Genomic DNA, 12,438 nt, shown 5'->3' with positions numbered 1-12,438 from the left:
TGGTGGCTAAACTCTAACCTCAGTGAGGGAGTGATCCTAGGGACACCTGCCGCTATACCATTCACTCCCTCCCAAGCCTCTTTATTTGTTACCCCTGATGATAAAGTGGGAAGTGGACCAATAACTCCAGAGACTGGGACAACTGAGTCGAACAAGTCAAACTTTATTACAGACTCGACACAGATCTGTGTTTCGGCCACAGGCCTGCCTCCGGAGTCTTTGTAGTATGGGTGCGGGTGTAGAGCCACTGTGTAAAGGGGGTCTTTAAAAAGACCTTTACACTCAAAGAAAGCAGCAGCGCGTCACGTTGTTTAAATCCTCGATGCGAAAGTAAAAGGAAGATGAAGACAGCGTCAACTATTTACACAGTGGCTCTACACCCGCAGCCATACTACAAAGACTCCTGAGGCAGGCCTGTGGCCGAAACACAGATCTGTGTCGAGTCTGTAATAAAGTTTGACTTGTTCGACTCAGTTGTCCCAGTCTCTGGAGTTATTGGTCCAGTTCTCACTTTTTCTTTGGTTCTGTTCACTCGTGGGATTGCGCCGTTCATCCACCTAGGTGGATTACCCATCCCTATTTTACCCCCGATGAAGCCATTTGGGTAACAAACACATGGCCATGTAGGATGTTCTCTTGAATTTTAATAAAGTGCTCATACAATTATGACAGTGGTTTTACCTTTTCTGGTTTTTGAGATTGTTCCACTTGTCTTCTGTTCTTTTGAGGTCTATTGCTTCTCCATTATTTCAGTTAACCCAAAACAGGAAATATTTCTGTATTGTTCTGCCACATTTTCTTGGTCTCGGAATGCATTTCTCATGCCCGATTTTTTCATCTCTCTACACAGTTCAAAGAGTAATGGCTTGGGACTGAGACCTCTATGATCAATTCTATTCTGGCACTTTTCACTTTTACCACTATGGGGCCCTTTTACCAAGCTGTGGTAAAAAGTGGCCTGTGGCAGTGTGGGCGCATGGGATTACTGACAGCCAAGGTCACTCTTTCCCGTGGCGGAAAAACCATATTTTTTAACTGACATCCTTAACGGCGCTACTCCCGCAGTATTCGTGCAGTGCACAGCGATAATTGGGCACTGCAGGGCTACCACCGGGAATGCTTACTCCCCCCCCCCCCCCACGCTAGAAAATAAAATTATTTTCTGCTGCGGGAAACGTATGTGCCAAAAACAGAACTACCATAGGGCACATGCGCCCAGCAGTAGCGCTGTTTCTCCACCTGCCCCTCTATTTGGTTCCTCACACCTACCTTTCTATTGGTTGCAACGGGGATGCAATTATATCCTCTTCATTCTCTCTATTTCTCTTAGGGTCTTGATTCCAGTGCTTATTTTTTTACAGCAGTGTTGTTGTAATGTTTACAAGGTTTCAGAGGATAAGCTGTGCCACCTTGTTGTGCCTTCTGTGTAGACGTTTTCTGCCATCACTATTTCGCAGCCAGCAACAAGATGAGGGTCTAGTTCCAGCTCTTTCTTATAAAATCTAAAGAAGTCTGTTGCACAACGTGTTTTTATTCTTGCTGCAAACCGTCTCATTTATAACCTGCTGTCCTGGGCTGCAACTATCAATCACTCATTCTTAGGATTCAATTCAACTCTCCTTAACCACTAATGTGTCAAGTACCTGCTTGTACTGAGAGCTGAAGTAATGAGCTCCCAGTGGGTGCGCAGTTTGGTGGTTTCTGACACCAATTAAGGGTGTATGCAGGATGGACTATTTGAAGAACCCATCAGAGGTTACAAGGGGCCACCTCTCGTGAAACCCCCTCCCCCCCCCCCCCCCGACACTGGCAAATCGTCTGGCATGGACTCTTTTACTGCGGCTATGCTCTGCTAGATCCAGCCAAAAGCTCGTCCCTTGCTTTGACTGGGGATCTGCAGGGGTCCTAGATGAACGCTGTTGACATGAATGAGTGCACAGGGGTTGAACCTGCTGATGGGGGTGAGAAGAGGCGGTGTACCTATGTCTATTTGAGTAGTAGGAACCTCTCTCTTCAACTTACTAATACACCTCCTAGAGGAGGAGGCAGATGCAGAAGGTGCCCGTAGGGATAGAGAGTGGATGGTATCGGTATGTTATTTGATCTGGTCAGCGACCTCCTCCACATGAAAAAAGTTTATCCCCCTGATACAGGACATCTGCCAATCTCTGTTGAACCTCCAGTTCCAAGTTGGAGACACGCAGCCATGAGAGTCGCTATACTTTGGGCAGAGATCCTGGACGCCACATCAAAAGTGTCGTAGGTGCCCTGGCCAAGAACTTATGACATCTTCTGCTGCTTGGCCAACTGATGAAGCAACTTGGCCTGCTCTGAAGGGAGTGTGTCTGCCAAATCCAGTAGCTTGCACACTGAGTCCCACAAGTAGACACTCGTGAACAGCTAGTAAGACTGAATATGGGACACGAGCATAGAGGCCCAAAACATCTTCCTCCCAAAAGAGTCCAAGATCCTAGCTTCTCTGCCTGGGGGCGCCGAAGCATACTTTGCAGAACTCTAGAACAAACACTGGGAACTTTTGTGGACACGGAAGGAAAAACCTTCGCAGCCAAATCAAATGACTTGATGGTGCCAAAAGGAGAACCTGACCAAAGTCAAGGCTAAAAATCGGCCTAGTGACTTGGAAAAATAAAAGGAAACGTAAAAGCAGGAAAAAGAACTAAAACAATAAAGTAAGAAAATGGTATAGGGTTTGGGAAGCAACTTAGCAGAGATTAGGTAGCAACACTGAAGCAAAGCCATCATTGGGCAGACTTCTACAGTCTGTACCCTGATCGTGGCTGAAAAGATTTGGGTGGGTTGGACTGGATCTTTTCAGGGACTTCATCAACATCTTCAGAAGTTTTAGAACAAGGACAGTGCCGGTCAGACAACTAGGGTCTTTGCCCTGAAAATGGCAAGGACAAATCAAGATCAGGTATACATTTTTAGTATCGCTTCATTATGTAATGAGTTGTCTTGTTGAGCAGACTGGATGGATGTAGCTGATGTAAAGGCCAGCACCAAGTTGTGAGCTGGAACATGTGCAAATTGTAGTATTCTATCATTTAGACTTGCTTATCCTGTCCTAGCTGAGATCATATTCATGTACTTTTCTGACTTTACGTGCAACTTACTTTATGGTAGTCCCCTTATTTTCTGACTCCTGTTACTCTTTCATATCCAGTCTCTGTTCCACCTCTGCTTACACCTTATGCTGTCTATGAAGATGTTTTATTGTGTTTTGTGTTGACAATGTAAGTATCATACTTTGGCATAATATTTGAAGATTTTTTACTGTTGTAATTACCAATTGCCTATGTCTGACTTAATCTTGTTGTACACCGCCTTGGGTGAATTTCTTCAAAAAGGCAGTAAATACATCCAAATCTTTATCTGCCATCATTTACTATGTTACTGTGTTTTTTGAAAACTTTCTTGGTCTAAAATATAGGTCATTTAGCATAAAGATAGCAGTATATTATCTCCTCTTTATCTGCAGAAGTCAATTCTAGTTATCCCTCTTCACTTTTTCATTAGCTCCTGTGACTTCTCCTATTGCACCTTGGCCTTTATCTAAAGCAGGGATGTTTTCTTCATCTGTAGTATTTACACTAGCACCATCATTAGCCCTAGTGCATAATTTATGGATGCTCTCCTTATGTGGTCAATATGCATTCTTCCTTTTCTTTCCACCCTTACTCATATGTAGTGTTGCCTTATACTACATTGTCACCAGATAAAGGTACTCAACAAGACTTGAGAACATTTAATCCCTAATCCTCAGAGATTCAGAATAAACCAAAAGCTGCTGCTGTAGAATTTTAAGATGCACCTTTCTGACCCTATTTCATTCTTTCATGGAGTTTCTGGTATATAATGATTTTTCATTCTTCACGAAGCATTAACTACACGCTACAAAGCAACTGGTTTCACTCCTGTGTGGATTCTCTCACGTATCATGGGAGTTCTCTTCTCATTGAAGCTTTTACCCACATTCAATACATGTAAATTGTTTCACCCCTGTGTTGAGCTTTTACCATATTCAGTATATGCAAATCCTTTCACTCCTGTGTGGATTCTCTGGTGTTTGGTGAGGTTCGTCTTATAATTGAAGCATTTGCCACACTCCATACACTTAAATTGTTTCACTCCTGTATGGATTCTTTGGTGTCTGGTGAGTGATCCCTTCTCGCTGAATCTTTTACCACACTCAGTACATGTAAATGGTTTCACTCCTGTGTGAACTCTCTCATGTATCCTGAGTTTCGTTTTCTCACTGAAGCTTTTACCACATTCAGTACAGGAAAACGGTTTCACTCCTGCGTGTCTTCTCTCGTGTGTGATGAGTTTCCACTTGCTATAGAAACTTTTACCACACTCCATGCACTTAAATGGTTTCACTCCTGTGTGGATACTCTGGTGTTCAGTGAGTGACCCCTTCCCACTAAAGCTTTTACCACACTCGGTACAAGTAAAAGATTTCACACCAGTGTGGATCACATGATGTCTAGTGAGATTTCCCTTGTGAAGGAAGCTTTTACCACACTCAGAACATGTAAATGATTTCAATCCTGTGTGAATTCTCTCGTGCATGGAGAGATTTGACTTCCGATTAAAACATTTGCCACACTCTGTACATATAAATGGTTTTGCTCCTGTATGGATTTTCTGGTGTTTGGTGAGGCTATTCTTCCAATTGAAGCACTTGCCACACTCTGTACACATAAATGGTTTCACTCCTGTGTGGATGCTTTGGTGTGTGCTCAGTGTCTCCTTCTCACTGAAGATTTTACCACAATCAGTAGCTGTAAATAATTTCATTCCTACATAGCTTTTCTGCTGGTTTGTGAGGTCTATTTTCTGACAAGAAAATTTTTCACACTTAGTACTTGTACGTGGTTTCACTCTTCTATGTATTCTCTGGTGCATACTGAGTGCTCTTTTCGCAAATATTTTACTACACTTAGCAGATTCAGTTTGTTTCACTCCTGTGTGGATTTTCTGGTCTATTGTGAGTTTTCCTTTATGACAGATACTTTTACCACAGTTAGAACAGTTATATAGGTTGTTATCTTTCTGAAGTATCTGGTATTTTGAAAGGCTTGCATTCCTACAAAATATTTTTTCAGATTTCTTAGAAATAACAGATTGTAATCCAGTTTGAATCTTCTTATGTTCTGTACCTGAATCTGGCCTTTCTCCTGCATGGAATTTTTCATTTATTATTATGTTTTCTTCTAAGTTTAAGTTGTTGTCACAACCAGAACATGAAAATATTCTATCAATGGTGTTTTTTTTCTGGAATTTTGTAATGTTATTAACAACATTTTTCTCTTTTTTTGTTCTTGTACACATTTTGGTTTCTTCATTATTTTTTTGGTCGAGCTCATTCTTCCTGCCAATACTTTTCCCACACTCAGCATAAGTAAAATTTGTCACTTTTAGGCATGTTTTCTGTTGTGCATGTAGTTCCATTTCGCTGAAGGTTTTCCCCCTGTCTGTATATTTAGATGGTCTCTCTTCAGTGTAAGAGCTCTGCCATGATTTCACAGGATCACTGAGGAATAACTTACAAACATCACATAAACATCTTTGAGCTGTCATCTGGGTTCTCTGCTCTTCCCCTGTATTTGAGAGACTCCTGGTATTGTGCTCACACAGTGCTAAGCCTTCAGTTGAATTATTTTGCTTCATTTCAGAGATACACTGACTTTTTCCTTTTTCTCCCCAGTCAGAACAGGAAGTTGTTCCTTCTTTGTCTCTTTCTGACATCTTTTCCTGTTCACTGAGCTTCCAGTGATTTGTCTCTGCATCACTGTTTCTGCGATCTTCTAGACATATATATATAAAAAAGTAAACAATGGGAATTACTGTACAACAGTTTAGCAAGTTCAGTAATACAATACCCCTTTGTAAATTTGCCACCCCTTCTCTGCTGGGAATACAGCTTTTCCAAGCTGATCACTGCAAAAGATGCAGATAGAATATCCTACCACATACAAGGTGAAATTATGTCTTAACTAATCATTTCCTTTCCATTAGTCAGCTGCACTGTTCTCAACAAATGGGTGTTACCCTCTCCTACCAGCAGATGGAGGTAGAGAAAAAGTTAAGCTTTTTCTGTGAACTCAATGGTATAAGCTGCTGGTGCTCTGGGAAAGTTCCAGTAGGCATCTGCTAAAGCAGCAGAATGTCCCTTTGTAACCCCCCCCCCCCCCCCCATGCCCCATCAACCACCACAGCTGTAAGAAAGTGCAAGCAAGCATAACACCGCAGAGTGACACTCCCTACCCTTCACCTCCAAGGACTGCCTTGAGGGCACAATACAGATGACACTCTCTTTTGGGGTGTTATTGGGGTACCTGACACTTAGTATAAATTCTGAAAGAAACGGGTCCCAAACAAGACTACAAACAAAAAAAGCAACACTGGTTAAGCCTGGGACAATTGAAATTCTTTATTGATGACCCGACACGGGACGTGTTTCGGCGTGAAACACCTGCTTCAGGGGTCAAAGAGAAACTCTGTGGCATACACGTGATGTGAGTTCAATGCCCCGACGTGTGGTAAATAAAATCGCTGTTTACCGCACGGGTGGAAATAAAGCTCAGTGGAGAGCCTTCTCGAAGGTACAAAAAACGCTAGCCCAACTTGCTTGTTGTACCATACTTCCTAGTCACTAGATGTGATTGAACAAACGGCTTCCCCTGGAAACGCCCGACTCCGCGGGTTTCAAACATTTCCTCAGGGACTTGGGTTAAAGCCATCCAATGCTTCCGTAACAGCCATATACTCTTGAGTGCACCATGGTGCATGGTAATGTAGAGGCGCTGATTAGCGCAGGAACACCCCCCCTCTCTGCCCCTCAGACATGCCCCCTCTAAGAACTTTAAAATATGTTTTAGCGCGCACAGATTTGGACATTACTGCAAGATGCCTGAGCGCTTCCCGCGGTACGCCATCTTAATCTGCATTAAATGCGCAGTAGCACTTATCACAGCTTAGAAAAAAAGGGCCCCTTAAAAATCACATTAATAAAACTAATGGGATCTCTTCTTAAAGAGCAGCTTCGAGATCATCCACAAAAATGCTTTATTACACAAAGCCTCACAATCATTTTAAAGTCTGTTTCCCAAGGAAGAGAAAGATTTTAAAGGGGTCATTAATAAGCTCTTAAGAGGCTGCCTACTGTTATATTCATAAAGATATAATTGTGCTCGTAGATAGAAAAATTTAAAAAATCATGAAAACACACAAACAAACAAAAAAAAAAACAACTAAATTGTCATGATTGTTACGTGAATTGGATCCATGAATTAACGATTATTTCTTGTGCTTATCTATTTGCCTTTGGTATATTTTTGAGCAATTAATGTTATCTTTTTGGACATCTTGATTATGTTGATATAATCCACCTTTAAGTGGAAATAAAGAGTAAAGGAAATAGAAGGGGGAGAAGGAAGGAGGAGAATAAGAGGGAGGGAAGGAAGGAAGGATCCCTCGATGCAGGTGGAGTTCGAAACATAGCCCGTGTCAAGTCAACAAACGGTTGCTTGATTCAATTATGTGCTTCTGTGGTGCTTCCACCCAGCCTGTGGCCAACTCCTTGTGTCTCTGATTAAAAATGTTTTCTGGACTTTTCCTTTAGGAACTTGTCCAGAACTCTTTCGAACCCCTCAATTAGTTGCCTTGACCACATCCTCTGAAAACAGATTCTACAGCTTATGGGGTCCTTTTACAAAGGTGCACTGGGAAAAATGGCTTGCGGTAGTTTTGGGCAAGGTTTTTGGGCGCGCAATGATCAATTCCATATCATCATGCTGATCAATCCATAGACTGGTGGGTTGTGTCCATCTACCAGCAGGTGGAGATAGAGAGCAAACTTTTGCCTCCCTATATGTGGTCATGTGCTGCCGGAAACTCCTCAGCATGTTCTCTATCTCAGCAGGTGGTGGTCACACACAGCAGCAGCTCTGGCTAGGCCTCCAAGCCTAATTTTTAGGTTTTGTTGAGTGCCTGGGGTTGAGGGCTCTTCTTGAGCAAGTGCAAACCTGGTGGCGCCAGGTCCCTCCTTTTCTCCCCCCTCCCGCTGGCTCCGTTAAAAAAAAAAAAAATTTTGAACATCCTTAAAGGCGTTTATTTCGACGTTTATTTAAACGTTTATTGCAGCTACTCACTGGGACACCAGGTCGTTACAGCTCGGAGCGTAAAGCAGGTAATTTTTACCTTTTTATAGCGGGCAGGGGGTTCCCCGATTGATCTCCACGTGGCCTATGGCGTCGGAGGGCGAGGGCGCAAAGAGTCGCTCCCCGGATCGCTTGTGCGCTTCTAGAGGGGATGCGGGGGTCTTAAAGTCTGATTCGCCCTTGTTGGGTGACAGTTTCGTGACCGATGAGTGTCCCGGTCCTTCCTCCGGTGTGGCGGTTTTTCCCGCCATAAACGCCCATCCCCCGCTGCTCGCTTCCGCCATCTTGGCCGGCCACGCGGCTCGGACGGCTTCTTCTTGGGCCGCCCTTGAGGTGGGAGACATTAATGCCATGAACGCCCTTAATTTGGGCGACGGCACAAAAGCGGCTAAAGTTAAGCGCCGTTCTTCCCGCGCGGCTCCTTCGCGGAGTGTCGCGCCGGACGCCATCTTGGATGCGCAGCATGTCTCTCCCCCGCTCTTGCGAGCGCCGGTTGAGGGTGCGTCTAGGGCTGTAGCCCAGGCTGCGGAAGTGCACAGTCTGGGGGGTTTCTCCCCTGAGTTTGTTTTGCTGCTGCATCAGGCCTTCCTTATGTAAAACGCTGCCCCTGCTCCCTCGTCTGGTAAAGAGGTTGAGGCCCCCGGAGGTAAACGCCCTCGGGTTGATTCCCAGGCCTTGGAGGACTTTGTCTCCTCCGATGTAGATGAGGGCAGCGTTTCTGAGTTCTCCCAACGGTCCTTTGCGGATTCCTTGGAGGAGACGGATCCCCACTCGGATGGAGCGGATGACCCCTCTGCAGCGCGTCTCTTTAGCCCAGAGGATTTGCCCAACCTGTTACTGCAGGCCATGGGCATTTTGAAGATTTCCTCTCCGGAGGACGTCTCTCCCTCAGCCCCTGTTGGCTCTGCCATTATGCTGTGGACGAAGCGCCCGCCTAGAACCTTCCACGTGCATGATGCCATGCACACCTTAATTTCGGCTCAATGGGATGTCCCGGAAGCGAGCCTTAAAGTGGCTAGGGCTATGTCCCGCCTCTATCCTTTGCCTGAAAGTGAACGTGAGGCCTATCTGTGGCCTACCGTGGATTCTTTAATCACTGCGGTGACTAAGAAAACGGCGTTGCCGGTGGAAGGTGGCACGGCCCTAAAGGACGCCCAAGACAGAAGATTGGAGGCGGCCTTAAGGTCGTCCTTTGAGGCGGCTGCTTTAAGTTTGCAGGTCTCAGTTTGCGGCTCCTATGTGGCCAGGGCGTGCCTGACTATGGTGCAGCGGGCTTCCCCCTCGGATCATTCCTTGAGGGCTGATTGGCCGGCCCTGGAATCGGGCTTGGCCTATTTGGCAGACTTGCTGTATGATGTCTTGAGGGCCTCAGCTAAAGGCATGGCTCAGACAATCTCTGCGCGACGGTGGCTTTGGCTGAAGCATTGGTCTGCTGACCACGCCTCTAAATCCCGCCTGGCTAGATTGCCTTTTAAAGGCAATCTGCTCTTTGGGGTCGAGCTGGACAAAATCGTGACCGATCTCGGCACGTCTAAGGGCAAGAAGTTACCAGAGGTCAGGGCTCGGGCTAGTACTCGCCCCGGTACCTCCAGAGGACGGTTTCAGGAAGCCCGTCGGTACCGCCCGGGCAGGTCGGGCTCTTCTGCCTCCTCTTCCTTCAAGAGGAACTTCTCCCCCAAGCAGCATTCCTTTCGCACAGACCGCCGTCCCGGAGGTGCTCCCTCCGGTCCTCCCCCAGGGTCTCGTACCCAATGACGGGGCCTTGGTCCACGCCCCAGTGCAGATTGGAGGACGGCTGTCCTCGTTTCTGGGCGAGTGGACCACAATAACTTCAGACGCTTGGGTGCTGGAAGTCATCAGAGACGGCTACAAGCTAGAGTTCTGCCGACCCTTAAGAGACGGGTTTGTTCTCTCTCCCTGCAAGTCTCCGGTCAAAGCTGTGGCAGTGCAGCAGACCTTGGACAATCTGATCCGCATGGGTGCGGTCGTTCCGGTGCCAGAAAATCAGCTTGGCAAGGGACGTTACTCCATTTACTTTGTGGTACCAAAGAAAGGAGGTTCTGTACGGCCTATCCTCGACCTCAAAGGGGTCAATCGGGCATTGAAAGTTCGGCACTTTCGCATGGAGACTCTCCGCTCTGTTATAGTGGCAGTGAAGGCAGGGGAGTACCTGGCATCCTTGGACATCAAGGAAGCGTACTTGCATATTCCCATCTGGCCTCCTCATCAACGCTTTCTGCGTTTTGCAGTACTGGGCCGACACTTCCAGTTCAGAGCCCTCCCGTTCGGGTTGGCTACTGCTCCGCGGACCTTCTCCAAAGTAATGGTGGTCATCGCGGCCTTCCTGAGGAAGGAAGGAGTACAAGTCCATCCTTATCTGGACGACTGGTTGATCCGAGCCCCCTCTTATGCAGAGTGCGGCAAAGCTGTGAACCGGGTGGTTGCTCTTTTGAGCTCCCTGGGGTGGATCATCAACTGGGAGAAAAGCCAGCTGCGCCCAACTCAGTCCCTGGAGTATCTGGGAGTTCGATTCGACACCCAAGTGGGCAGAGTGTTCCTGCCAGACAATCGGATTGTCAAGCTTCAGGCTCAGGTGGACCAGTTCCTAGTAGCCTCTCCTCTTCGGGCTTGGGACTATGTGCAGCTGTTGGGCTCTATGACGGCCACGATGGAAGTAGTGCCCTGGGCCAGGGCTCATATGAGACCACTACAACACTCTCTGCTGCAGCGCTGGACTCCGATGTCGGAGGATTATGCTGTGCGCCTTCCCTTGGACCCAGCAGTGCGCAAGGCGCTGAGCTGGTGGACGCAGACAGACAAGTTGTCTGCAGGAATGCCTCTGGTGACCCCAGAGTGGATTGTCGTCACGACGGACGCCTCTTTGTCGGGCTGGGGAGCCCACTGCTTGGGAAGGACAGCGCAGGGGCTCTGGTCTCCTGCAGAGGCAAAGTGGTCTATCAACCTCCTAGAACTCAGAGCCATTCGGTTGGCGCTTTTGGAGTTCATCCCGGTCCTGTCGGACAATGCCACGGCTGTGGCCTATGTCAACCGCCAGGGAGGTACCAAGAGCGCCCCTCTAGCCAAGGAGGCCATGAATCTATGCCAGTGGGCGGAAGCGAACCTGGAACAGCTGTCAGCGGCCCACATTGCCGGAGTCATGAATGTCAAGGCGGACTTTCTCAGTCGCCATACCTTGGAGCCCGAAGAGTGGCAGCTATCTGCTCAGGCGTTCTTGGGCATCACGAAGCGCTGGGGCCAGCCGAGCCTAGATCTGATGGCGTCATCGGCCAATTGCCAAGTGCCGCGCTTTTTCAGCAGAGGACGGGACCCTCGATCCCTGGGAGTAGATGCTCTTCTCCAACAGTGGCCGACACAAGAGCTTCTCTATGTGTTCCCGCCCTGGCCCATGTTGGGCAGGGTGCTAGACCGGGTGGCAAAGCATCCGGGCCGGATAATCCTGGTGGGTCCGGATTGGCCCAGACGTCCCTGGTATGCGGACTTGATCAGGCTCTCAGTCGACGATCCTCTGCGGCTGCCAGTGGAGCAGGGTCTGTTACATCAGGGTCCCGTGGTGATGGAGGATCCCTCCCCCTTTGGTCTTACGGCCTGGCTATTGAGCGGCAGCGTCTGAGGAAGAAGGGCTTCTCAGACAAGGTCATCGCCACTATGCTGAGAGCGAGGAAGCGCTCTACTTCTACTGCTTACGCCAGGGTTTGGCGTACCTTTGCAGCGTGGTGTGAAGCAGGCTCATTTTCTCCATTCACTGCTCCAATTTCTTCAGTGTTGGCATTCCTGCAAGAAGGTCTGGAGAAAGGCCTGTCGCTCAGTTCCCTTAAAGTCCAGGTAGCGGCCCTGGCTTGCTTCAGGGGCCGCCTGAAGGGTGCTTCCCTGGCTTCGCAGCCAGATGTGGTGCGTTTTCTCAAGGGAGTTAATCACCTGCGCCCTCCTCTGCACTCGGTGGTGCCTGCGTGGAATCTCAACCTGGTGCTAAGAGCATTACAGAAGCCGCCTTTTGAACCCTTGTCGAGGGCATCTCTGAAAGACCTGACGTTGAAAGCAGTCTTTTTGGTGGCTATCACTTCAGCCAGAAGAGTTTCCGAGCTCCAGGCACTCTCATGTCGAGAGCCTTTTCTGCAGTTCACTGAGGCAGGAGTGACTATTCGCACAGTGCCTTCCTTCCTGCCCAAGATTGTTTCTCGCTTCCATGTGAATCAGCAGCTCTGTCTCCCTTCCTTTCGTAGGGAGGACTACC

The 12,438-nt window shown here is 47.6% G+C and overlaps 1 protein-coding gene across 2 annotated transcripts in view; it reads right to left on the bottom strand.

Moving 5' to 3' along the window:
* Window positions 1-1,817: 1,817 nt before the first annotated feature.
* LOC115464251 (zinc finger protein 260-like) overlaps window positions 1,818-12,438 on the bottom strand; it is a 41,331-nt gene continuing 30,710 nt past the window's right edge. The window contains exon 4 of one of the 2 annotated variants that reach the window (XM_030194652.1): window positions 1,818-5,831. In XM_030194652.1, coding sequence (XP_030050512.1) covers window positions 4,015-5,831 — 1,817 coding nt within the window. In that variant the 3' untranslated portion in view covers window positions 1,818-4,014. The remainder of the gene's footprint in view (window positions 5,832-12,438) is intronic. The other variant, XM_030194659.1, reaches the window with a different exon arrangement.

This window comes from Microcaecilia unicolor, chromosome 1 (genome assembly GCF_901765095.1).
Source record: "Microcaecilia unicolor chromosome 1, aMicUni1.1, whole genome shotgun sequence".
In the NCBI taxonomy this organism is placed as follows: Eukaryota; Metazoa; Chordata; class Amphibia; order Gymnophiona; family Siphonopidae; genus Microcaecilia; species Microcaecilia unicolor.
This window is presented reverse-complemented; position numbering and strand designations above follow the sequence as displayed.